This window comes from Culex pipiens, chromosome 3 (genome assembly GCF_016801865.2).
Source record: "Culex pipiens pallens isolate TS chromosome 3, TS_CPP_V2, whole genome shotgun sequence".
In the NCBI taxonomy this organism is placed as follows: Eukaryota; Metazoa; Arthropoda; class Insecta; order Diptera; family Culicidae; genus Culex; species Culex pipiens.
Window position 1 is genome coordinate 78,599,444 of NC_068939.1, and position 27,419 is coordinate 78,626,862.

At 35.5% G+C, this 27,419-nt stretch overlaps 3 protein-coding genes across 4 annotated transcripts; 1 reads left to right on the forward strand and 2 right to left on the reverse strand.

Annotated features, from left to right (window-relative positions):
- Positions 1 to 218: 218 nt before the first annotated feature.
- On the reverse strand, positions 219 to 6,737 carry LOC120424795 (chitooligosaccharidolytic beta-N-acetylglucosaminidase-like). 2 transcript variants are annotated; one of them, XM_039589007.2, is made up of 3 exons: positions 6,256 to 6,737; positions 5,454 to 5,559; positions 219 to 2,172 (listed from the first exon to the last, which is right to left on the reverse strand). In XM_039589007.2, the coding sequence occupies exons 2-3, from the start codon at positions 5,534 to 5,536 to the stop codon at positions 420 to 422; spliced, it is 1,836 nt and encodes a 611-aa protein (XP_039444941.1). In that variant the 5' UTR covers positions 5,537 to 5,559; positions 6,256 to 6,737; the 3' UTR covers positions 219 to 419. The 2 variants fall into 2 exon arrangements, with proteins under 2 accessions (XP_039444941.1, XP_039444940.1); XM_039589006.1 differs by lacking the exons at positions 5,454 to 5,559; positions 6,256 to 6,737 and adding an exon at positions 5,151 to 5,269.
- A 6,593-nt stretch (positions 6,738 to 13,330) lies between these two features.
- Positions 13,331 to 14,549, forward strand: LOC120424806 (general transcription factor IIE subunit 2). The gene is made up of 3 exons (XM_039589020.2): positions 13,331 to 13,510; positions 13,573 to 13,671; positions 13,729 to 14,549. The coding sequence occupies exons 1-3, from the start codon at positions 13,449 to 13,451 to the stop codon at positions 14,453 to 14,455; spliced, it is 888 nt and encodes a 295-aa protein (XP_039444954.1). The 5' UTR covers positions 13,331 to 13,448; the 3' UTR covers positions 14,456 to 14,549.
- On the reverse strand, positions 14,536 to 25,586 carry LOC120424805 (retinaldehyde-binding protein 1-like). The gene is made up of 2 exons (XM_039589019.2): positions 24,812 to 25,586; positions 14,536 to 14,845 (listed from the first exon to the last, which is right to left on the reverse strand). Exons 1-2 carry the CDS (start codon positions 25,490 to 25,492, stop codon positions 14,567 to 14,569), a joined length of 960 nt encoding a protein of 319 aa, XP_039444953.1. The 5' UTR covers positions 25,493 to 25,586; the 3' UTR covers positions 14,536 to 14,566.
- Positions 25,587 to 27,419: the final 1,833 nt, after the last annotated feature.

Sequence of the window (27,419 nt, forward strand, 5' to 3'; positions counted from 1 at the left end):
CTGTCCATCATCGATCGCCCGTTATCTGTTATCAATCCGGTGTTGACATCTTCATTTTCTCTGTTATTCGATAGGAATGCCTTCTTTACATGGTGATAATTGAACTCTCAGACAAAACAAAAACATGCACCATGTGATTCTGGTTTAAAGAAGTAGGCTTTATAACTTCATTTTCGTTGGAAAAGTTCGGATAGTTTAGAAGACTTCAAAAAGCTGAATGATTTTCTAAAATGTTTAGCAAAAAGTGTATTCAACGAGATTTGTTTCAAAGAAAATGGTTTCGATCGTCCATCCAAACTGGTTCACCTCGTTGCAATGAGTATTTTCAATCGAATAATTGCATTTTTAATAATACTAACTTCTATCAATAATCAAGCACAGCGCTACTGGGAAATGTATTTCTGTATTGCTTTCGTCCCTCACACCCTGCCACCCTGCTCAATCGGGCAGTGCCCCTCGTTCTGGAGGCACCACTTGGGCTGCAAACTCTCCGCCGCGATGCCGTTCTCCACGAGTCGCTCGCGGTGTACCAACATGCGCGAATCGGCCGCCTGCCAGCCCTCACTGGGGTCCGTCCAGAGGCGTTCCGCCAGGGCACTCACTCGCGGCCAAAAGCGTGCATCCAGCGAAAGGGTGTCCGCTTGTTCGGTCCACAGGGTTGCTTCAGCGCCCAGGATCTGCGACGAGTGTTGGGGGGAGGGGGCGACGGTTTTCAAGTCGTTGTTGTAGACCTTTTGCCAGCCGATGTAGGGGGAGCACCAGTTGTTGCCGCCCTGGACCCAACCAGCGAAGCCGCAGTCCAGGTAGAGCGCGTCGTAGTTGGAGATGATGAGTCGGTAGCCTTTCTGGAGAAGTTTGGCGATTTTGGGATCGTCTCCAGTGGTCCAGATTTGGACGATGTACCGGTCTTTGTCCAGGTACTGGTCGACGTAGGGTTCCTCGGTGAGCCGGCTGGTCCACATGACGATGGGACGGTTATCTTTGAGGGATTTATCGAGCCGCTTGAGGGCGTTGGTTTGGAAATGGTTCCACAGCTTGAGGAAGTCGGCTTCTTCGAGGCCCCAACCTTGGGCCTTCATCCACTGTTGGATGTCGGTGCTGGTGTTCCAGCAACTGACCGAAACTTCGTCCCCACCCATGTGGAACACGTCCGAGTGCGTAAACATGGCGTTCATTTCACGGTAGATGTCCTCAAGCACATCGTACACCTTGTCCTTGGACGGATCCAGCTGACCGCAGGGTGGCTCAACGCAGTACTTGGTCCATGGTTGATAGTTGAAGCAACTTGTCAGGTTAGTCTTTTCCCAACCCTCACCAACGTGAGCCGGCGCGTCCAGTTCCGGAACGACACGAACTCCGCGAGCCAACGCGTACTCCACAATATCCTGAACGTCCTTTGCCGTGTAGACCTCCTTGCGCGAGTACGCTCCGTAAGTGTGCAGCGTCGGCTGCGACTTAATAACCAACGGCCAACTCTGCGAATCGGTAATGTGCCAATGGAACACGTTCATCTTGACCATGGCCAACGCATCAATAGTTCTCTTAATCGAAGCCACGTCAACGTAGTTCCTCGAAGTGTCCAACGACAACCCACGATGCGAATACACCGGAGCATCCTGAATCTCAACCGCCCCCACAATCTGCAACTCCATCCGAATGTCGTCAAACACCACCAACTGCGCCAACGTCTCCAACCCGTGCCGCGCCCCAAAATAATTCGCCGCATCAATCGTCACCATAACATCCCCACCCCCAATCCTCCCCACCGTCAACTTATATCCCTCGTCCGTCCCGTGATTCAACACCAGCGAATCATCCTCAACATTCACCTTAACCACCATCCTCTTCCCACCACCCCTCAACTCCTCACCATCCGACCGCACCTTCAACTGCCCCCGGAACCGCTCAATCGCCGCGTCCCAATACTTGCCGAGCGCCCCCAGCACCTTGCCCCACTGGAACTCCACCTTGTACGGGTCCACGTGCACCAGGTCGTTCCCCAGCTGGTAGTTCCCGGTTGGGCGGGGCCAGACCGTGCCGATGACGCCACCATCGCCGCAGTACAGCCGACACACCGACAGGCTTACGGCCTTCTCCCGTGCGGCCGGGTCGTCCCCGATCGGGACCTTCTCGCAGCGGCTGTTGGTGCAGCGGTAGCCCCAGGCTGGAGCGCTGTGAAGATTGAAAAAACTTTACTTAGTCCACAATTTAGTGGTCGAGCATAACTAAGACTTAAGTGCACATAACTTTTGATAGTGTAGTCAGATCTTCAATTTTGTAGGCTCGTTTAAAAAGTCTTTCAAAATGCATTTTAAAAGTAAAGTAAAACTTTACATTCAAAAATGCTCCGATTCGGCTCAAATTTGGCATGGAACTTCATTGACCAAAATAGGGGAAAAATACCCATTCCAAGCCTTATAAGCGGTCGTGTCTGAATGATGCTGGATAATCTGGAGTGTTGTTACACCAACCAGTAGATCAGCGTTTTGTAAACATTTCTGTTTAATTTGACTTTTACCAGCGATGGAATAATCATCATCTAAAGAAAATCATCAAGAAGGGAGCATGGCTCTCCTCTCTCGCGCACGAAAGATCGGTAAAAAGAATCTAAAAAAAACATCATCTTGAATATTCGGCGGTACATCTTTTTCACTACTACACTTGCAAGTGTAACGTCACACGACGAAAAATGACCTGTCACATTTTGTAGATGGGCAATGTGTGTAAACAAAGTGAAGTAAATATTTATTAGTGTTGCTGACAAGGAAATTCACAAAAAATCATCAGCAGATTGATTTTCTTGGAGAATTTCGGGAGTGATTTTCTTTTGCGTGATTTGCCCCCTCTCTCTTTCGCAGGTGAAGAAAGATCGCAAGCGAAATTGATTTTTTCATGATTATTCCATCCCTGACTTTTACTAAAAGTTTTTCTATTCCTATTACAAGCAGTTAAAAAGAATCCCACGTGTATTCTAATCTGACGAGAATACACTGGAGCCCACGCAATTTCTATTATCGGCTTAGCCCTTTTTTATTCCAACGATCTTTTGTGTCTGCCTAGTGCTGCCATTTGTGACGAAATTTTAACAGAACACTCACGAAAAGTGGCATTTATAGGAAAAGATTCCTGGCATCACCGGCTGCGCTGCTGTTGGTGTCCGGCCTTTCTTTGCCAGACAGGCTTCGAACTGAAAATTCGCTAAAAATCAAATTTTCAACAAATTTTTGATCTTTAAAAATCATTAGAAAAAAGAACTATTAGAATTATAGAAAATTTTAGGGATGGAAGTTCGACTTGTTTTATACACTCAACCCTGTGGTTGGTCACTTTTTCGTTTGACACTTTTTTAGTTTGTACCCCGTTGGTTGGTCAAAGTCATACTAAAAAGTGACAACCTGTCACTTTTTACACGGGACTCACACTTACTATCAAACCAAACGTTTTATAGTAGGTGTGAGCTCTGTGTAAAGAGGGTATTTAACAACAATTGGTGTCAAACCATCGGAGTTTCAGTGTATGCGACTTTGCCAATGTTTTCAAAAATGTCATGTTGTAAAATTAGTATGTATTTTTTTATTTAGCTCAAACTGTGTTGGGGCCTTCCCTATGACCAAAGAAGCTATTTTGTGTAATTGGTTCACCCATACAAGTCTCCATACAATTTTGGTTGCTGAAATGGTACGTAAATATTCGAAAATCTGTAACTTTTGAATGAATTTTCTGATCAATTTGGTGTCTTCGGCAAAGTTGTAGGTATTGTTGAGGACTATTCAGAAAAAAATGCCGTTTTTTTTATTTTCGAGATTCTTTTTATATGTTTTAGGGGACAAAAACCCGCAACTTTTGAGCCATAGAGAAGTATGGCCTAAAATTCTGCCGCGAGTTATAATTTTATACATATTTTTTTCATTTTTTTAACATTGAAAATCGGACCATCAGTTGCTGAGATATCGACATAGAAAAATGGTGGGTTGCTTGGGTGAGACTTAGAAAACTTCAATTTTCTTGTTACTGTTTTTCTTAAAGCCGCTGTACCTCAGCAACCAGAGGTCCAATCTTCAATGTCTCTTAGACAATTACATAGTTAATTTTCTGAACATTAACAAAAGATTTTTTTTTCAGAAATAATCACTGATGGTCAATATTTTTAAAAATCGAAAAACTGCAAATATTTCGCTGAAATCAAACTTCCGGTGGCAATATGTTTAAAACTGGGCCCTTTATCAAAAAATCTGTGAAGTACTTTTCGGTTGCATATTCAGTTTTACATATTAGGGTTATAAAATTTTATGCATAAAATTTCGATTTTTTTTCCAAAAATCACTATTTTTTCAAAAAATTATAACTAGGCGGCAGAATTTTTGACCAAAATTCTTTATGGATAAATAGTTGCGGGTTTTGATCCCCTGAAACATATAAAAAAAATCTCAAAAATCACATAATACGTATTTTGGGAAATTGAGTTTTTGTGAAAAAAAAAATTTAAAAACGGTAATTTTTTTCCTGAATAATCCTCAACAATACCTTCAATTTTGCGGAAGACACCAAATTGATCAGAAAATTCATTCAAAAGTTACAGATTTTCGAATATTTACGTACCAATTTTGAATGAATAGCTGCCAAAATTGTATGGAGACTTGTATGGGCGAATCGATGACACAAAATAGCTTCTTTGGTCATAGGGAAGGTTTGAGCCAAATAAAAAAATACAAAATATAAAAATGACGGTCATAGGTATATTTCCCCTACTACGTAATTTTTGTGTGTGGCGATTAGGGTGCTCCTATCCGAAATAGGGTGGTCCAAAAAATTACGTTTTTCATCGACTTGCACAAAAATCAAATTTTTTTCAAAAACGGAACAGCTGAACCAATTTTCGCGCACCACGTATCAAAAGAAAGGTGAGATGTTGGGCTTTTGAGAAATAAATATTGAGGTTCGAAAAAAAAAAGCTGAATTGAACGTCAAAATGCTGTTATGCCAAGTTTTACGTCTTTTTCTGATCTGTGATCCCAAATTTAAAAATTTATTAAAAGATCAAAAATCCTTTATTTTTTTAAATGCATAAATAATCGTTATACAATATATTCTAAACAGTTTCCAATTGATTTTACAAGTTTTTTCACTGAAATTTAAATTTTAAGGATTACCGTCTCAGAAATTGAATTTGCTCGTATGCAACGTAAATGCTGGCCGCTAAAACTGCCACCGAAACGCATACCAAGGTGGTGTGCAGTATAATTAGTAACTTCATAAGGCACAAATTGTCAAATTTAAATAGCTCTCACTGAAACAAACATTCACTTGCAACTGTTCTAATATTTTTGCAAAAGACAATGTTAATTGAATTAGTAATCGATTGATGGGGTTGACAACAACCATGACGTGCACTTTGCCACAAACATTTTTTTTTCGTCGAAATATCTTTAAATTCAAACTTGTAATACACTTACCCATCTGGTGGCTGTTGGGCGATAGACAACTGAACTGCGATCAAAATGACAAAGAGGACGATGTTCATTCGCGAGTTCATCATTACTCCATTCGTAAAATCAGAACCTGGAATAAAACAAAACCAAGATAACTATATCAACCACGATGCCAAGCTACAACCAACACTCGTCTGCGTACATGCAAATTCAAAAGAGTGCAACCAAGTAAAAAATGCACCCACAATCACTTGCGATCGCCACAATAAAGCAAAATCGCACACACCCAATTGGTCACGGCGAATATGTTGTGAAAGTCAACGCAACCCCCCGCCACTTTGGCGCGATCGGCTGGGTGTGTGGGCGAGGAAGTAATTATCAGATTGGAGAGGCGGTGAACAGTGTATCATAACAAATTGAAAACCGTGGCGCGGACCTTGAAGATTGAAATGATACGACAATGCAATACATTAGAAGTTGTTTGTGTAATGTTGAAGTGCTCTTTGAATAATTGATTTGGGAAAGATAACATTATTTTTAAAAGTAATGATAAAATATATTTCATCGGTAGAATTTTAAAATAAAGTAAAAAACGTATAAAGCAACTTAAAAAACAAATGATTTTTGTATAAATTTATTTTTTTATAATAATATTGGAAGAAACTTGGTTCAGACTTATTAATTTAACAGCTCTGGAGTTAGAGAGTTATTCTTGTAAATTGAATTTGTTTTATACAAAAGTAAATCTGATTGAATTTCCTAATTTTTTTGATAGATGAATATAATTATTATTAATTATTTATGATTAAAAAAAAAAAATACTCACTCAGATTCGATGACTCTCCAGACGATTATTGACCGCCGACAGGATTTTTTGTCTACACCAACAGGTAATTCAATCCACTCGTCAGCACACTACGGGACCGGTCCGAAAGATTGCACTCCAAATTACCGACTGTCGTGGGCGCGCGTCTGGAAGCTCGCTTTTATGTATGTTACGAAAACATTTTTTTGCTCGCGTTTATTTGATACTTTCTTCACGTTTCTTTTCGACAAAGATTATCAATTTTTGCTTATTGGTTTTTTTTCTCGCTCCGTTGAGACCACCAAAGACGAACAGGATAAACAGGTTTGACCACTTGACTTGCTACACGCACGTTGACACTTTTTTGATTCGGCTTGTGGGGGCGTCGATCGCGGATGTGATCCTGTCTGAACCCGGCCTGAGGAATAATCAGGATTGGGGACCACGACCCGAAACTGGTTCCGAACGTTCCACCGCTGCAGTGTTATCACGATCGATGTTTGTTTTGATTTTGTAGCTAATTTTGTTCGATTGAGTGAGTGACCGCGAGTGACTTTTGAGTACCCTGTCATAAGGTAGAGAGGGGTCGTACAATGCATTGTGGTCCAGATCAGAAAATTAAGTTTGGATTTGAAATTGGATTGAGATTTTCCAAAAATATCTGAAAACTAAGCAAGGATGCCACATTTGAAGATTTTCGAGCACAGGCTCAATGCTCAAACGTAGGGGAAATAAACCCATTTTATGCCTAATAAGCGGTCTTGTTTGAATGATGCTGGATAATCTAGAGTGTTCCTTGAAATTCAGTAAAACCAAGTACACCAACGAGTAGAGCAACTTTTTGTGAACATTTCTGTTTATTTTCACTTTTATTAAAAGTTATGCTATTTCTTTTACAAGCATTTTAAAAAAATATTTCAAAAACGCATTCTAATCAGTCGTGTGCATTGGGCCACGCCCATTTTTCTATTTTCAGCTTAGTTCTTTTTTTCTTCCAACGCTCGTTTGGGTCTGCTTCGTGCTGCCAAAATTGATGAAATTTTGAGCGAACACTCACGAAAAGTAGCATTTATAGAGAAAGTTTCCTGGCAACACCACAAGCGCTGCTGGTGGTGTTGGTGGCCACCCTTTGTTCTTTATTTGCCTTCGCTTCTCGCTCGGTTTTCTTCAGCCTTCGATTGGAATGGATGGTCAAAATTGAAACGTCAAAAGACTTAGCGCGTTTGTTTTTTTTATGGCGCTTGCTAATTATTTACATGTTTCGGGATTATTTTTCAAGTGAGTGACTAAGTAACGGTCAAAAGAACATGTTGCCGGTAGTTGGAAGCAATTTTATATCTTAAGCGCTTTGAAATCGTTAGCGCAAGTGAAAAGATATTGATGGCGTCTTTCGTTAAGCAGTTAACCTCTGATCTTGCGTGTGGGTGTGTGTGCCACCAAAATGATGAGAAATGGTCTCGCAAAATAGAAATTATGATCAAAAGTGCATTAAATTTGATCTTTTTGGCCAGTAAATGGCATAAATTTGCGTGCTTACTTGAGGCGGTGCTGTTGCTGGTAAGTTTACAGCCTAAATAGTATTTCTGGAGCTTTAATCGAGCATCAAACTATCCATATGACGAAGATAGGTGTTTGATTAGAAAGGGTATATTTCCCCTAATTATATTATAATCAATTATTATTTAGACATCAAGTTAAACTCGTTTTTGTGATGTGCCCGAAAATCTTCAAAATCTGGCATGCCTGATACTAAGAAAGAAAGATGTGAGCCAATTTAAGAATTTAAGAGCGAGTCCACGAACAGGGCATACCCCTTTGTATGGGACGTCGTTTGAACCTCACCAATCTGCCTGAAATTTTCAGAGGTTGTTTGTATATATAAAACTAGCATCTGGCCAAAATATGAGCACTCTAGGTCAACGAGAAGTGGGGCAAATCGGGACACAAAGTTTAAAGGTTCAAAAACGTCAAAAATCTTAAAAAGGCTATAACTTTGGCAAAATTCAATTAAATTTCAAAATTCAAAATGCATCTGAAAGGGCTCACAAAATGCAACAAAATGCAGGGTTGAGCATCCCGATTGGTTTAATTTAAAGGGAGTTATTGGCATTTTAGTGAAAAGACAGCATAATTTTCAAACTCAAATAAAAAAGTGTTCCATCCAGATATCAACTCGGTTCGACCTGCAGCTTGTAGGGGACATCTGGGACTACCATCTTAGACTGAGAACGCTTTGGGTAAGGCAGTTTAACATATTAAATAGACACTTTTACTTTTAGTGAAGTTTTTGGTTGTAAATTTTTGCTCGGGGGACCCCTTAGGTCTCATTTTCTGGTGATAATTTTATCATATTCGTGTTCCTGAGAAAATTTCACAATAGAAACATGCATAAAAATGTTTATTTTGATCCATTTTAACCCTTTAAAAATAAAAGTTAAAAAAAATCTTCGATTCACATTTATTGAAAATCAAGCTCGTTTCCAAGGATACTAGATGACACCAGAAAAAAGCAGCTTCATATTTTTTTTTAACTTTCATTTTTTAAAGGGTTAAAATGGATCAAAATAAACATTTTTATGTATGTTTCAATTGTGAAATTGTCTCAGGAACACAAATATGATAAAATTATCACCAGAAAATGGGATCTAAGGGGTCCCCCGAGCAAAAATTTACAACCAAAAACTTCACTAAAAGTAAAAGTGTCTATTGAATATGTTAAACTGCCTTACCCAAAGCGTTCTCAGTCTCATATGGTAGTCCCAGATGTCCCCTACAAGCTGCAGGTCGAACCGAGTTGATATCTGGATGGAACACTTTTTTATTTGGGTTTGAAAATTATGCAATTTTTTCACTAAAATGCAAATAACTCCCTTTAGATTAAACCAATCGGGATGCTCTACCCTGCATTTTATTGCATTGTTTGAGCCCTTTCAGATGCATTTTGAATTTTGAAATTTAATTGAATTTTGCCAAAGTTATTGCCTTTTTAAGATTTTTGACGTTTTTGAACCTTTAAACTTTGTGTCCCGATTTGCCCCACTTCCCGTTGACCTAGAGTGCTCATATTTTGGCCAGATGCTAGTTTTATATGTACAAACAACCTCTGAAAATTTCAGGCAGATTGGTGAGGTCGATGCGAGATGGGTATGCTTTACTCGTGGACTCGCTCTTAAGAATTTAGGAATTTAAGAATTTAAGAATTTAAGAATTTAAGAATTTAAGAATTTAAGAATTTAAGAATTTAAGAATTTAAGAATTTAAGAATTTAAGAATTTAAGAATTTAAGAATTTAAGAATTTAAGAATTTAAGAATTTAAGTATTTAAGAATTTAAGAATTTAAGAATTTAAGAATTTAAGAATTTAAGAATTTAAGAATTTAAGAATTTAAGAATTTAAGAATTTAAGAATTTAAGAATTTAAGAATTTAAGAATTTAAGAATTTAAGAATTTAAGAATTTAAGAATTTAAGAATTTAAGAATTTAAGAATTTAAGAATTTAAGAATTTAAGAATTTAAGAATTTAAGAATTTAAGAATTTAAGAATTTAAGAATTTAAGAATTTAAGTATTTAAGAATTTAAGAATTTAAGAATTTAAGAATTTAAGAATTTAAGAATTTAAGAATTTAAGAATTTAAGAATTTAAGAATTTAAGAATTTAAGAATTTAAGAATTTAAGAATTTAAGAATTTAAGAATTTAAGAATTTAAGAATTTAAGAATTTAAGAATTTAAGAATTTAAGAATTTAAGAATTTAAGAATTTAAGAATTTAAGAATTTAAGAATTTAAGAATTTAAGAATTTAAGAATTTAAGAATTTAAGAATTTAAGAATTTAAGAATTTAAGAATTTAAGAATTTAAGAATTTAAGAATTTAAGAATTTAAGAATTTAAGAATTTAAGAATTTAAGAATTTAAGAATTTAAGAATTTAAGAATTTAAGAATTTAAGAATTTAAGAATTTAAGAATTTAAGAATTTAAGAATTTAAGAATTTAAGAATTTAAGAATTTAAGAATTTAAGAATTTAAGAATTTAAGAATTTAAGAATTTAAGAATTTAAGAATTTAAGAATTTAAGAATTTAAGAATTTAAGAATTTAAGAATTTAAGAATTTAAGAATTTAAGAATTTAAGAATTTAAGAATTTAAGAATTTAAGAATTTAAGAATTTAAGAATTTAAGAATTTAAGAATTTAAGAATTTAAGAATTTAAGAATTTAAGAATTTAAGAATTTAAGAATTTAAGAATTTAAGAATTTAAGAATTTAAGAATTTAAGAATTTAAGAATTTAAGAATTTAAGAATTTAAGAATTTAAGAATTTAAGAATTTAAGAATTTAAGAATTTAAGAATTTAAGAATTTAAGAATTTAAGAATTTAAGAATTTAAGAATTTAAGAATTTAAGAATTTAAGAATTTAAGAATTTAAGAATTTAAGAATTTAAGAATTTAAGAATTTAAGAATTTAAGAATTTAAGAATTTAAGAATTTAAGAATTTAAGAATTTAAGAATTTAAGAATTTAAGAATTTAAGAATTTAAGAATTTAAGAATTTAAGAATTTAAGAATTTAAGAATTTAAGAATTTAAGAATTTAAGAATTTAAGAATTTAAGAATTTAAGAATTTAAGAATTTAAGAATTTAAGAATTTAAGAATTTAAGAATTTAAGAATTTAAGAATTTAAGAATTTAAGAATTTAAGAATTTAAGAATTTAAGAATTTAAGAATTTAAGAATTTAAGAATTTAAGAATTTAAGAATTTAAGAATTTAAGAATTTAAGAATTTAAGAATTTAAGAATTTAAGAATTTAAGAATTTAAGAATTTAAGAATTTAAGAATTTAAGAATTTAAGAATTTAAGAATTTAAGAATTTAAGAATTTAAGAATTTAAGAATTTAAGAATTTAAGAATTTAAGAATTTAAGAATTTAAGAATTTAAGAATTTAAGAATTTAAGAATTTAAGAATTTAAGAATTTAAGAATTTAAGAATTTAAGAATTTAAGAATTTAAGAATTTAAGAATTTAAGAATTTAAGAATTTAAGAATTTAAGAATTTAAGAATTTAAGAATTTAAGAATTTAAGAATTTAAGAATTTAAGAATTTAAGAATTTAAGAATTTAAGAATTTAAGAATTTAAGAATTTAAGAATTTAAGAATTTAAGAATTTAAGAATTTAAGAATTTAAGAATTTAAGAATTTAAGAATTTAAGAATTTAAGAATTTAAGAATTTAAGAATTTAAGAATTTAAGAATTTAAGAATTTAAGAATTTAAGAATTTAAGAATTTAAGAATTTAAGAATTTAAGAATTTAAGAATTTAAGAATTTAAGAATTTAAGAATTTAAGAATTTAAGAATTTAAGAATTTAAGAATTTAAGAATTTAAGAATTTAAGAATTTAAGAATTTAAGAATTTAAGAATTTAAGAATTTAAGAATTTAAGAATTTAAGAATTTAAGAATTTAAGAATTTAAGAATTTAAGAATTTAAGAATTTAAGAATTTAAGAATTTAAGAATTTAAGAATTTAAGAATTTAAGAATTTAAGAATTTAAGAATTTAAGAATTTAAGAATTTAAGAATTTAAGAATTTAAGAATTTAAGAATTTAAGAATTTAAGAATTTAAGAATTTAAGAATTTAAGAATTTAAGAATTTAAGAATTTAAGAATTTAAGAATTTAAGAATTTAAGAATTTAAGAATTTAAGAATTTAAGAATTTAAGAATTTAAGAATTTAAGAATTTAAGAATTTAAGAATTTAAGAATTTAAGAATTTAAGAATTTAAGAATTTAAGAATTTAAGAATTTAAGAATTTAAGAATTTAAGAATTTAAGAATTTAAGAATTTAAGAATTTAAGAATTTAAGAATTTAAGAATTTAAGAATTTAAGAATTTAAGAATTTAAGAATTTAAGAATTTAAGAATTTAAGAATTTAAGAATTTAAGAATTTAAGAATTTAAGAATTTAAGAATTTAAGAATTTAAGAATTTAAGAATTTAAGAATTTAAGAATTTAAGAATTTAAGAATTTAAGAATTTAAGAATTTAAGAATTTAAGAATTTAAGAATTTAAGAATTTAAGAATTTAAGAATTTAAGAATTTAAGAATTTAAGAATTTAAGAATTTAAGAATTTAAGAATTTAAGAATTTAAGAATTTAAGAATTTAAGAATTTAAGAATTTAAGAATTTAAGAATTTAAGAATTTAAGAATTTAAGAATTTAAGAATTTAAGAATTTAAGAATTTAAGAATTTAAGAATTTAAGAATTTAAGAATTTAAGAATTTAAGAAATTTAAGAATTTAAGAAATTTAAGAATTTAAGAATTTAAGAATTTAAGAATTTAAGAATTTAAGAATTTAAGAATTTAAGAATTTAAGAATTTAAGAATTTAAGAATTTAAGAATTTAAGAATTTAAGAATTTAAGAATTTAAGAATTTAAGAATTTAAGAATTTAAGAATTTAAGAATTTAAGAATTTAAGAATTTAAGAATTTAAGAATTTAAGAATTTAAGAATTTAAGAATTTAAGAATTTAAGAATTTAAGAATTTAAGAATTTAAGAATTTAAGAATTTAAGAATTTAAGAATTTAAGAATTTAAGAATTTAAGAATTTAAGAATTTAAGAATTTAAGAATTTAAGAATTTAAGAATTTAAGAATTTAAGAATTTAAGAATTTAAGAATTTAAGAATTTAAGAATTTAAGAATTTAAGAATTTAAGAATTTAAGAATTTAAGAATTTAAGAATTTAAGAATTTAAGAATTTAAGAATTTAAGAATTTAAGAATTTAAGAATTTAAGAATTTAAGAATTTAAGAATTTAAGAATTTAAGAATTCTAGATTAAATTTTCAAAACAACCTATCCCTCATGGGTTTCCTATGCAGATAGGGCCTTTTGAAAATTTAATTGAGAATTTAAGAATTTGAGAATTTAAGGATTGGCTCGCCCCTCGCTGCTGGCACTCACGGAACTCACACGCTCGGATGCACTCTTCTGCAGGTCAACCGGTCTACCAAGCGCTCAACGTCGTTTTTGTTTTGACGTTCGCTTTAGCGAGTGTCATTCCATTGTTGTTTCCCCTTCGCAGCAAATCTTGTGCATCTGTGGCAGCAGCAGTTTCTGAAAAGTTATTTACAAGAAATTGTTTTAAATATTTGCAATTTTTTTGATAGTTTACCAAACGTCGAGTTTTCCATTTGCTCATCATGGATCCAGCACTGCTCCGCGAGCGGGAGGCCTTCAAGCGGCGGGCGATGGCCACCCCGACGTAAGTTGCTTAATAATATTTTTACAGAATGTAAAAATTTAATTGGGAGTCCTTGATTTCAGCGTGGAGAAGAAAGCCCGCACCGAGCCCAGCTATGCCGCCCCGAAGGACGTTAAGAAGGCCCGGCCGGCCAACGCGCCGCCCAAGATGGATGCTAGCAAGTAAGTGATCCGAATGATTCCGTTTTGGAGGTGGAAATTGATTTCTTCCCTTTTTAGCTACAAATCCATGTCCGGAAGTTCTCAGTACCGATTCGGTGTGCTGGCCAAAATCGTAAAACACATGCGATCTCGTCACCAGGACGGCGAGGACCATCCGCTCACGTTGGAGGACATTCTTGACGAGACAAACCAGCTGGACATCGGTTCCAGCGTGAAGGCCTGGCTGCAAGGCGAGGCCCTCAAGAACAATCCAAAGATCGAGGCTACCCCGGATGGGCGGTTCATGTTCAAGGCGGTGTACAAGATCAAGGATGGCAAGAGTTTGCTGCGGCTGCTGAAGCAGCAGGACCTGAAAGGACTTGGTGGAGTCCTGCTGGACGACGTCCAGGAATCGCTTCCGCACTGCGAGAAGGTGCTGAAGAACCGTGCCTCGGAGATCGTCTTCATTACGCGACCAAACGACAAGAAGAAGGTTCTGTTCTACAACGACCGGTCGGCAAACTTCCAGGTCGAGGAGGACTTTGTGAAGCTGTGGCGTTCGGTCGCCGTGGACGCAATGGACGACGCCAAAATCGACGAGTACCTGGAGAAACAGGGCATCCGGTCGATGCAGGATCACGGTCCGAAAAAGCCGGCCATCCCGAAGCGCAAAAAGGCGCAGAACAAGAAGCGCCAGTTCAAGAAACCCCGCGACAACGAGCATTTGGCGGACGTGCTCGAGACGTACGAAGACAACACGCTGACGCAGTCCAACGCCGTGCAGGAAATTAAGCAGAATAACTAGGGAATGGGTTCAACTACAACAACTGTACATTAAACTAACACATTGGGTATTTTCTCATATAATTAATAAAACAAAGAACATTCACACAATTAAACGTCTATCTTTATTCAATCAATCCACGTTCAACTTGCGGAAACTTCCCACCATGCCCGATTCAATTTCTGGCGGAGCGCCGCCGGCATCGGTTTCACTCTTGTTCCACAGGGCCGCGGACCGCGAGGTGTCGATCTGCAGCTGCTCATCTAGCGAGAGCAGCCACTCCCGTTTGCCTTCCAGCTGTTTGCGCATCTTTCGGTTTAGCGTGTCCACGTTGAGCGCCGTTCCGCCGAACGATTCTGGCCACAGCGGTTCTGGCATTTGCGCGCGGGCGTCCAGCGTGGTGTGGTGGCACTGTGCGGGGGAGAAAAAAACGACGAAAAATGTAGAAAAAAAATGATAACAATAATCTGTTTGACTGTAAGCGGTTCCGGAATAGTTCCGTGGCCAAGTTGCCGAATTTCTTTATATGTAGGGCCATGGGGCAATAATTTGTAAAATTTCATCATCCCGGCACGAGAATTGAACTCACGACTTCTGGATTGGAAAGCCACACAGAAAAAAAATTATGGTCATATTACATCTGGGATCATCACTATTCTGTTGTAATGTCGCTTATTCAGTCTAAATTGAGGTAAAATTACATCATACAATATGTAATATTCAACCTACCAAAATTACACCTTCCAAATTTACACATTTTTTTACTGTGCAGCACGCCACTAGTCGAAATCCATCCCCTACCGGTCCGTATTCCCAGTGAACAGATCTACCCTTTCAAAGGGATCTGACTTTGCCCGAGCCAGGTTCGACAGGAATCGAACCCATCACCTTTCCGCTTACAGGCGAAACCCGTAACCTTACGGCCTCGGTAGCTCGGTTTGCTCAACGGCATTATCTCGGCGATCTCTATTGCGAAATTTCTTCTCAAAACTAGGTGTCCGAAGGCTTGAAACGGTGAGACAAAGAACCTTCCTTTATACCTTCTAAGCTCCCATGCACCCTGGGATTCAAACTGACGACCTTTACATTATTAGTCCAACTGCCAATCAGCGTATCTACCGAAACATTTTTTTTTTGCCCCGGGAGACGACTCCACCACCTAGACTGATCTAACGACCTAACCTCTAGGTTTAGGCCGGGACCAACATTAACTTCCCCGTCTCGTCTCGAAAAAAAACCACCGGGGCCGACTGGGATCGAACCCAGGCCAACTGAGGTGAGAGTTCGTCCGCGGTGAGAGCCAACCACACCAAACCCTCGGCAAAAATTCAACAAGCCAATAAAAACAAAAATTAAAAATAAAAAAAACGGAAAAAATTAGGTACGCCATCAGGGGTGACATTGGGTCTGGGGGGTGAGATAGGGTCATACAAATTTCAGCATTTTTGTTAGACCCAATCTCACCTCCCAGACCCTATGTCACCCCTGATGACGGAAATAAAATTTATGAATTATTGAAAAATTCAAAACTAAAAATAAATATGTAAAAAAATTTCATCTCGATTTTTATCCTTCGAATTATTTAATTATAGGATTTTAGAATCTTACCAAATTTTTATTATCTTCATTTTTGAACTTTTGAAAGCATTTAGTTTAATTTTGAGTAGATTTTTATTGTTTTCAATTATGTATATTTTTGCAATTTTTTGGTTTTTGCTTTTGATTTTGCAGTTAGGCCGTTGCAAATATTTTTCAAAGTTTATGTTATTTTAATGAAAATTAAAGTTTAATCAATTTAAAACTAGTTAAAATGCATTTTCTTGCGTTTATAATCATATTTAACATATTGGAACTTCTTTCCATTAAATTTCCATTAAATACCATTGTACAGTTCCACGAAAAGTTTTTTTTTCGCGAAAAAAAATTTCCGTTGGTGCATCGATATTTTGAAAACTAATGATTGGAAAGCAACTGGACGCGTGTAAAATGCATTTTAAAACATTTTTTTCATCCGAATGTTGAATGTTGCTATTAATTTAAATTTTTATATTTTTTATTATTTGCCGCCCCCCACCCTCGACTTTGGTCAGAACCGAGGGACATAAACTTAAAAAAAATATTTGCAACGGCCTTTATTTTAAAAAAATTGAAAAAAAATATGTTGCTGAATTGTTTGAATTAATATAATTCTCTTATCGCTCGATTTCAGTTGAAAACGCTTTTATTGAGCATTCAATCAATCAATTGAATGTCAAAGTGCTGGTATGGCAACATTAGAGGCACGCTGGAATTAGATGCTGTTCGTAGTTCTTTTTTGTTTTGGATTTTTAAATGTTATTTTCAATTCAACAATGGGGCCACGTTAGAGCGTCCAATTTCCCGTCCCGGGAAAAAAATCCCGGGAATTCCCGGGATTTACCGAAAAAAATATTTCCCGTTTCCCGGGAAATTTGTAAATTTCCCGGGAATTCCCGAAATTCAAGCGGAAGTATACATTTTCTTAAATTTTTGGAACTATTTTTTGACATTGCTCTGAAAAAATAATAAATGAACAAACTCAACATGATTTTGTTCAATTAAATGTATTGTTCGGTTTATATATAATTAATCAGATTACCAGAAATTATGATATCAGAATTATTCCGATAGTATTAATTTTTGAAGCAACTGTGAATAGTTCTTGCTTAATGAGTATTAAATTATTACAATTGGGTCCTAAAATGAAGCTCAGATTGCTGATATTATTGTTTACAGCGATAAAGCTTATTTTTCTGAGTACAATGACCCTTTGTACGACCACAAAGAGTTTAAAATGGATTTTTAAATCAATCTGGAAAAATTAACCTCGCGGTCCTTCTTGACAGAAAAGCTCCTACTTGACAGCTCGTTCCAAGGGGACCATAGTTGATCCATCGAAAAAATGTTGTCTTGTAAATATTTTTTTTTGCATTAAAATGAAAAAAAGTGATCAGAAATGGTTTTTAATCGTGTTTTTTACCGTTGTACATAAAAATTGACATAGGGCTTTAGTACCCAATTAGGTAAGTTTTTAACAGATTGATGTTATTTCATCAAAACAATATTAACTCCTTACCTCCAAATTAAAATTGAGATTTTTTACGTTTTTGTTTACCATGATCAAATGAGATGGAAATCGAATTTGTGCAAAAAGAATTAATTCAATTGGGTCCTAAAATGAAGCTTAGATTGCTGATATTATTGTTTACAGCGATAAAGCTTATTTTTCTGAGCACAATGACCCTTTGTACGACCACAAAGAGTTTAAAATGGATTTTTAAATCAATTTTGAAAAATTAACCTCGCGGTCCTTCTTGACAGAAAAGCTCTTACTTGACAGCTCGTTCCAAGGGGACCATAGTTGATCCATCGAAAAAATGTTGTCCTGTCAATTTTTTTTTGCATTAAAATGAAAAAAAAGTGATCAGAAATTGTTTTTAATCGTGTTTTTTACCGTTGTACATAAAAATTTACATAGGGCTTTAGTACCCAATTGGTTTAATACCTACCCAAAGGAAAAATTTATCTCAAAATCTGCAACAGTGGATTTGCTGCAGAAAATGTCACATTTTGTAACATTTTTTGCAGCAAGCTTATCGAGAAATTAAAAGTGAGAGTGTGTGCAACATGGAGTTAAACTTTCAATGAAGTTGCTGTGAAGGTTACCATGGCACTTTGAAAAGTTTAACTCCATGTTGCACGCACACACTCTCACTTTTAATTTCTCGATAGCTCATTTTTGCCCGTGTCGTAAACATGTCAGCGATCTGCAGCTCTCACCAACACATATAAAGCTGGCGCGTTTCCGAGCAACACTTAAGAGAGCAGAATGTGTTGGTGCTCTGTTCCTCTCAATTCATCAAGCGTCCATGGCGCGGTGGTAGCGTGTCGGACCAACAACCAAGAAAATGGTGGTTCAATCCTCGTTCTGTTAAGATTTTTTTTTCTGCAATACAGTCGTCGGTAATGTCGATAATTGTCGGTAACAGGCAAAAATGTCATACCCCTATATCGCAAAAAATGCATGAGGACAGATTTCATGCAGATTCTGATATACTTTCATGCCGCCATGCATCACAATCATGCGACCGCCGTTTGGGTGTGTTAATTGATCTTCACACTTATTTAACCATTAATGTTGATGTCCTATACAATTTTGTTGCATAATATTAATTAAAACCAAGATCATTACAATTTTCAATAAATTTAAAATTTCCCGGGAATTACCGAGATTTCCCGGGAAATTGGCTGAAAATTTCCCGTTTCCCGGGAAATTTGTAACCCCGGAAAATTGGACGCTCTAGAGGCCACGTGGATACCCTTCGCTCGTGGACAATTTCCATATACATAAAACAAAACATTATTGTATGGTGTGTAGACAATCGTTAATGAAAAAATGTTTTTCATACAAAAATGACTTTTAAAAATCGCTAATAACTTTTCAGGAGCGAGTTTTTCAGCTTTGGTATGTTCCACAAAATGGTAAATCATTAAATTATAAATGAAAATATAACTTTTGGAAATATTTGGTTTGAACTATCACACTCTGCAGACAAAACCATGAGAAAGTTTGGTTTTTCATACATTTTTCATTTTTTCCTATACAAACTTCACCTTCGAGTATTAATGAGTAAATGTTGACCGATTTTGCCCAGAGTTCTAAAACAGCTCAATGAACAACAATTCTAGATTAAATTTTCAAAACAACCTATCCCTCATGGGTTTCCTATGCAGATAGGGCCTTTTGAAAATTTAATCGAGAATTCAGCTTGTGGAGCGTGGTTTTGATAAAAAGTCCCATATTCTGTATGGAGCATGGACATTGCACAATCGCAAAACTTTCTCCACGTGGTTTATGGATGGCCCTTTATGGTTACTTTTGATACATTGCCGCACAAGAGTTTCATGTGTGTGAGTGTTATTAATATGTGGGATAACTGTACTTAATACTTAGATGATTAAGAACTTTGTTATTTGAGTTTTTAAATTTATGATTTTCTTTGAAGTATAACATTTTTGTTTGAATTGTTACTTTTTAAATCAGTCAAGTTTTTAATATTTTTAATTTTTGGATGTTTTTTGAATTTTTAATAAAAAATTAGATTTTTGAAATATATGTTTTCTTGGATTTTTTTAAATTTGGTGTATTGAGCCCAAATCTTAAATATGAGCAAGATTGAGTGCGACAGATACCAGCGAGCCTGCGGTCCGGAATTGAAGTTTGTATAAAGTTTGAATCGAGGCGTATTGATTTTGCTATTTTTGAGTAGGGGAAATATACCCATTTTTATCACACTAAGCTTTCCGACTTATTCTTGTCACTTTTGCTGTTTTCCGCTAACAAAACTTTTTTTTCAGAGAAATCAACAAAGGAAAGTTGCTTGCAAACATTACATGAGCTATTGATTACTTTGAAATAGAGCAATTCTCTACGAAATCGGTCTTTTTTCTTCAATTTTAATTTTTGTATTTTTTAATCCGACTGAAACTTTTTTGGTGCCTCCGGTATGCCCAAAGAAGCCATTTTGCATTATTAGTTGTCCATAAAATTTTCCATACAAATTTGGCAGCTGTCCATACAAAAATGATGTATGAAAATTCAAAAATCTGTATCTTTTGAAGGATTTTTTTGATCGATTTGGTGTCTTGGGCAAAGTTGTAGGTATGGATACAGACTACACTGAAAAAAATGATACACTGTAAAAAAAATTTGGTGATTTTTTATTTAACTTTTTATCACTAAAACTTGATTTGCAAAAAAAAAACACTATTTTTATTTTTTTTTATTTTTTGATATGTTTTAGAGGACATAAAATGCCAACTTTTCAGAAATTTCCAGGTTGTGCAAAAAATCTTTGACCGAGTTATGAATTTTTTAATCAATACTGATTTTTTCAAAAAATCGAAATATTGGTCGCTTCATTTTTCGATGTAAAATTAAATTTGCAATCAAAAAGTACTTTAGTGATATTTTGATAAAGTGCACCGTTTTCAAGTTAAATCCATATTTAGGTGACTTTTTTGAAAATAGTCGCAATTTTTCATTTTTTTTAATTAGTGCACATGTTTGCACACTTTTGGAAAAAATATTTTTGAAAAGCTGAGAAAATTGTCTATATTTTGCTTCTTGGGACTTTGTTGATACGACCTTTTCTAAGTCTCACCCAAACAGCCCACCATTTTTTATTGTCGATATCTCAGCAAGTAATGGTCCGATTTTCAATGTTAAAATATGAAACATTTGTGAAATTTTCCGATCTTTTCGAAAACAATATTTTCAAAATTTTTAAACCAAGAATAACATTTTAAAAGGGCGTAATATTGAATTTTTGGCCCTTTTGAAATGTTAGTCTTGATTTGAAAATTTTGAAAATATTGTTTTCGAAAAGATCGGAAAATTTCACAAATGTTTCATATTTCAACATTGAAAATCGGACCATTACTTGCTGAGATATCGACATTGAAAAATGGTGGGTTGTTTGGGTGAGACTTAGAAAACATCAATTTTCCTGTTTTTAAACCTTTGCATTGCAATATCTCAGCAACTAAAGGTCGTATTAACAAAGTCCCAAGAAGCAAAATATAGAGAATTTTCTCAGCTTTTCAAAAATATTTTTTCCAAAAGTGTGCAAACATGTGCACTAATTTTAAAAAATGAAAAATTGCGACTATTTTCAAAAAAGTCACCTAAATATGGATTTAACTTGAAAACGGTGCACTTTATCAAAATATCACTAGAGTACTTTTTGATTGCAAATTTGATTTTACATCGAAAAATGAAGTTGAAAAATTTTGCGACCAATATTTCGATTTTTTTGAAAAATTCAGTATTGATTAAAACATTCATAACTCGGTCAAAGATTTTTTGCACAACCTGGAAATTTCTGGAAAGTTGGCATTTTATGTCCTCTAAAACATATCAAAAAATAAAAAAAATAAAAATAGTGTTTTTTGCAAATCAAGTTTAAGTGATAAAAAGTTAAATAAAAAAGGTGCAGGTGGTTATGTTACACATGACCAGTATGACAAAGAACTTAGCAGAAAAGCTTTTAAAATTAAGCCATTTTGTTAAATTATGCGTCAGATAAAATCAAAACATTATTGGATTTAGTTTTTCGCTCAAATTCTCTTTAAGCTCCGAATAAAAAACCATGATATCTCTATGGTTTGATGTTTGTCCCCCAATTGGGTACTAAAGCCCTATGAATTTTTTTATGTACAGCGGTAGAAAACACGATTAAAAACCATTTCTGCTCACTTTTTTTTCTTTTTACCGCAAAAAAAATATTGGCAAGACAACATTTTTTCGATGGATCAACTATGGTCCCCTTGGAACGAGCTGTCAAGTAGGAACTTTTCTGTCAAGAAGGATCGCGAGGTTAATTTTTCAAAATTGATTTAACAATCCATTTTAAACTCTTTGTGGTCGTACATAGGGTCATTGTACTCAGAAAAATAAGCTTTATCGCTGTAAACAATAATATCAGCAATCTAAGCTTCATTTTAGGACCCAATTGGAACAATCGTGAGGTAGCGGCCTCTCCAGATTATTGTCACCTTTTTCGAAATGGCCAGTATTGTAAACCATGAGTTGTGATACCCATAGTGCCAAAACTCGTTGGTTCAATAGATGCCTTCCCGGGAAAACTATCCTTTAGGGCACCGGCCACTGCAGCTTTTGGCCAACTTTTTCTAAATTGCCATTTTCATTACCAATATCAAAAACCATGAATATTGATACCAATATTGCCCAAAACCGTATGGTTCGGTAAATGTCCTCCTGGGATAACCTCCCTGAGGGCACCGGCCACTCCAGGTTGTGGCCAATACTGTCAAAATGGCCATTTGCATTACCAATTACCAGTATTGAAAATCATGAATTTTGATACCCATATTGAAGAAGCACTCCAGCGCCAGCGTGTGCGTGAGATTGCTGCCAAGATGACGTTGAAGGAGAAAAACAAGGCCTACTGGGATGGACGCTCGAGAAAATGGCCACAAGAATCAACTTCTGCTGCAATTTAACAAAATGGCGCTTTTCAGGGCCAACGAAAAATTCACGATAGAGTTATTGTTTCAAATTATTCATGCACTGCTTTTGGTGCATTTTGACGCTTGGAGTTTAAATTCAAACGTATCGCAATTGGCCTTGAACAAGCAAGCGCGTGCTTTGACCCACGCAAAAAATCTTTCCGCTCTCTGATTGGCTGTTTTGTTTTGCCGTGGAGTCGTGAAGGCAGCATTTTTGCCAACGATTTTCATTCCATCGTCATCGTTCGAACCGACAACATCGTAGCAGCAGCAGCAGCAGCGAAAAAAAAAAACAACGACTGGAGGAAATCAAGAGCAAGCTCCGAGAAGAAGAAACACGCCAGCGTGTGCGTGAAATTGCTGCCAAAACGACGTCGAAGGAGAAAAACAAGGCCTACTTGGATGGACGCTCGAGAAGATGGCCACAAGAATCAACTTCTGCTGCAATTGAACAAAATGGCGCTTTTCAGGGCCAACGAAAAATTCACGAAAGAGTTATTGTTTCAAATGATTCATGCAATGCTTTTGGTGCATTTTTAAAGCTTTTGAAGCTTGGCGTTTAAATTCATTTTAATATTTCCCCCAAAATTTTCATTTTCAAAAAATTGAACGAATATTATTAATTTTCGCTTGCAAGTGTCAAACGTCAAACGATCTCAGTTGGCCTTGAACAATTGCTCCTAAATCGTATGGTTTGGTAAATGCCCTCCCGGGAGAACCGCCCTGAGGGCACTGGCCACTCCAGGTTGTGGCCAACACTATCAAAATGGCCATTATTATTTCCAGTATTAAAAGCCATGAATTTTGATACCCGTATTGTTCAGGTAAAGAACGGGAGAACCTTCCTGAGGGCACCGGTCACTCCAGGTTGTGGCCAATACTGTCAAAATGGTCTGTTTCATTACCAGTATTGAAAAACATGAATTTGGATACCCATATTGCCAAAAATCGTATGGTTCGGTAAATGTCCTCCCGAGAGAACCTTCCCTGAGGGAACCGGCCACACCAGGTTGTGGCCAATACTGTCAAAATTGCCATTTAAAATACCAGTACCAAAAACCAAGATGTTTGATACCCATATTGCCCAAAATCGTTTAGTTCGTTGAATGTCCACCCGTGACAACCTCCCTGGAGGCACCGGCCACTCCAGGTTGTGGCCAATACTGGCAAAATGGCCATTTTCATCACCAGTATCAAAATCCAAGAAATTTGATATCCATATTGTCCAATCTCATATGGCCTTCCATCGGAACACCCCTGAGGGTTCTGGCCACTCCGGGTCTTGTGGCCAGAATATTCCGGCTGGCCTGCCTCCGCTTGGGCTGCTCCTTGCTCCAGGCCAGCTGCTTTTCGGCCAACTGCTTCTGGACCTCCAGGCCATCTGCTTCCAGGTCCAGGTTGTTGTTTACTCCTCGGCGTCCAACGATAGAATGATTTCCCTGGGCTGATTGAGCTGGGTTTATATTGGCCTCATCATTCGCTTTTTGTTGCAACTGTGTGGAAAATTCCACGCAACAGTGCCTTGTTGCGTTGCAGACCCCTTCCCCAGTACCAAGCATGCAACATTTTCGTAACGCACGACATTTTTCGTTTTTCTGGATTGACACCTCACCAGAATAGAGCCCTTAGGACAAAGTTCTTTGTCAAAAATCACCAAATTTTTTTTACAGTGTATCATTTTCAGTGTATTTTCAGTGTAGTCTGTATCCATACCTACAACTTTGCCGAAGACACCAAATCGATCAAAAAATTCCTTCAAAAGATACAGATTTTTGAATTTTCATACATCATTTTTGTATGGACAGCTGCCAAATTTGTATGGAAAATTTTATGGACAAACTAATGATGCAAAATGGCTTCTTTGGGCATACCGAAGCCATCAAAAAAGTTTCAGTCGGATTAAAAAATACAAAAAAAAAATCGAATGACCGAAATCCTAGAGAACTGCTCAATAGTCAAACATAATTTATGAAAGCTATAATAATTAGCTACTTATGTTCAAAGTTGTGATAAGCCGATAAAAGAAATGGGCCGAGAATGGGTATAATTCCCATAATTCAACGATTTTTCGAGTTTTCAAAAAATTAAATGAGTTTAGATTTTGAATTTTTCAGAAGTATTGCTTTTTTGTATTCAACCATTTGATGCGAGTCGGAATTTGTGTATAAAAATCTCTGATAAAACAAAAACTCAAATCGTTACAACTCAGTTAAGTGCGCAATATATGCACGGTTACAATGCGTGTAATTGCTCTACGCGTTAATTAATTCTCAAACCAGCGACTCTCTACGTGCCTACACCCTGATGCACTAATCAAAGCCGCCTTACCACAATGCGCTCCTTCAGCTTCTGACTGGTGAAGGTTAGCGCGAAGTTTGCCAACGAAACGGCAAACTTGGGCAGCTTCACCGAGTGAATCTGCCGAATCCGAATCGGCATGGTTTTCGTCATCAGATCGATCATCGTCGCGTACTCGGACAGGTGAAACAGGGACACGAACTTCATGCTGATCCCGGTACAGTCCATCCAGATCCGGACGCCCCCGATTTGCACCTCTTCCTGTTCGGTGAGCGTGTCCAGCATCATCATAACGTATCGCATGATCGAGTCCTGGGTGAGCGTTTCGGCGTCGTAACTGGCCACCCGGATGAAGATTACGGTTCGACCTGCGTCGTCACGTCCCAGGACGGTGATGGGGCAATCGTCCATGATTGAGGCCAGCGGGTCCGCGTTCGGATCTGTACCTTGGAACCATTGGGGCATCTTCTGCCTGGCGGCCAGATATCGCTCGATGGACTCTCCAGCCTGGTGTACGGCAAACTTGCGAAACCGTAGAAATTTGAGCAGAAAGACGTCATCGGTTCTGCAATGCTTGATCGCGGGGTTCTTGACGATCCAATCCCGCAACTGGTTGATTGCATCCAAACGAACTGCGTCGTCTGCCTCGCGAAGTTCTTCCTTAGCCAGCGTCCGAAACTGTTCGGACAGGGTAAACTTGTACGTGCTCATCGTATAGGGTTTAATTGCAGAAAGCTCACAAAACAATTAGAACAACACGACCGCGCGTTCGTGACTCCCGTAGACAACTGAGAACCTTTTTGCACAGCCAAGTGTTTAACCTAGAATTGTTGTGCATCCATCGAGGGCAACCAGCGCGGCCATTGCCAACCGGTTAATCTCTCAGCGCCAGTGCTTCCTAATCCCATGCACACAGCTCTAATTACATTGTTCGCCGTGAATCAAGTCGTAAAGTGCAACGCAGCGTTTGATTTGTTGTTGTGACGATCTGTACCTATCAAACTTTCCTTGAGTCGGATTGTAAGCTGGCCGTGAAACTGGTCTTGATGTCGGATGTGATGAGTAGGGCTAGTGATTTTTCACGGCAAAAAAAATCGAAATTACGCGGCGTGTTAGTTTCTGAAACCATTTCACGGCAATTTCACGGCACTCTAAAATCTGCATAAAATAAACATAAAAATGTTCTGTTTAGGTATAATTATGAACAGCAAAGTGTCTGAAAAAGTATGCAGTTGTTCAAGATATAAATAAAAATATATTTATTTACGAAAAAAATATTTTGGCTCCACAATTTTTTTGAAACTATGCAGAATTTTCGTAAGCTGAATTTTTATTCAGCTTTTTAAATTTAACTGAAATTTAAGAAATTGGTTTTGCTCAAATATCTCTAAAACGAAGCAAATCTTAAAAGTAGTCAGCATAATAAATATTATAAAAATTTTGATTATTTTCATAAATTTCAGCCAAAGTCAGGCTAATGTCATTTGTAGTATTTTTTACATTTATTAATAAATTCCAGAAAATTATGTTACCATACAAAATGCTATTTCAGTATGTATTGTATTTGAAACCAATTGACGAAAAAACTTCATTTGTAATCAAAACATAAAAAAAATCTTTTTCTCATTTATCTCACGTAATATGCAACTTGCTCATCCATATTTTAATTAATTTTACAAGGATTTAATAATAATACAACTCATTTTTTTTCTTTTACTGTAGTTTTGAATAAATTTCTTTAACATTCTTTTGGAATTTGCCGAATTCAAGGAATGTTCCCTGAAATTTGCAATGAATTATTTGTACATCGAAGAATATTGTAATGAACACAATTCTGTTCTCAATTTGCCTGTGCGATTTAAAAAAAATCAATTTTTCTAATAATAATTTAAAATTTCACGGTATGTACTTAATTTCACGGCCAGGGGCAAATTTCACGGATTACGCGGCTTCCGTGAAATCGCGAAAAATCACTAGCCCTAGTGATGATCCTTATCGCCTTATTATTGATCCGTTAAGGTCAGGAACGATGATTTGATGTTTTTAAAAATATTATCTTCGACAAAGTCGTTTGGGTTGGCAAGCTTGACAAACTTTTTAACAAGGCCGAGTCATGTATAGCCTAGTGGTTCAAATCCCGGCTCGAACCAACACAACTGGTGATCTTTTCCCTTCTGGATTTCTTAGTAAAGTGAAGGTCACAAGCTGGACCTTATTATGACACCTTAGGGAAGACGACCTATGGAATGTTAACATTAACCTTTACATATCTCGGGTGTGTTTTCAAAAAACCGTAAGAGCTACCGAGACCTCCCACACTAATTTTCGTTTTTCTCCAAATTGAAACAAAATTTCCTTTATTTTTAGTTTAGGGTACAGGCATCCCACATATTCGGAACACCCACAAATTCGGAACACTTTTGTAATAATTTGTCAATAGCAAACAAAATAAATCTTTTCTGGTGACCCTACTATTTTTGGGACCTTTATTTTTACATTCTCTTGCTATTTCACTAGTAGTACTTTTTAAACAACTACAGTACTTGTTCGGTAACTGGGCTGACAACGTAGCCCAGTTTCCGAATGCTGCTCGCTAACTGGGCTGAACGAAAAACTACGAGGGGACCACCGATGCATA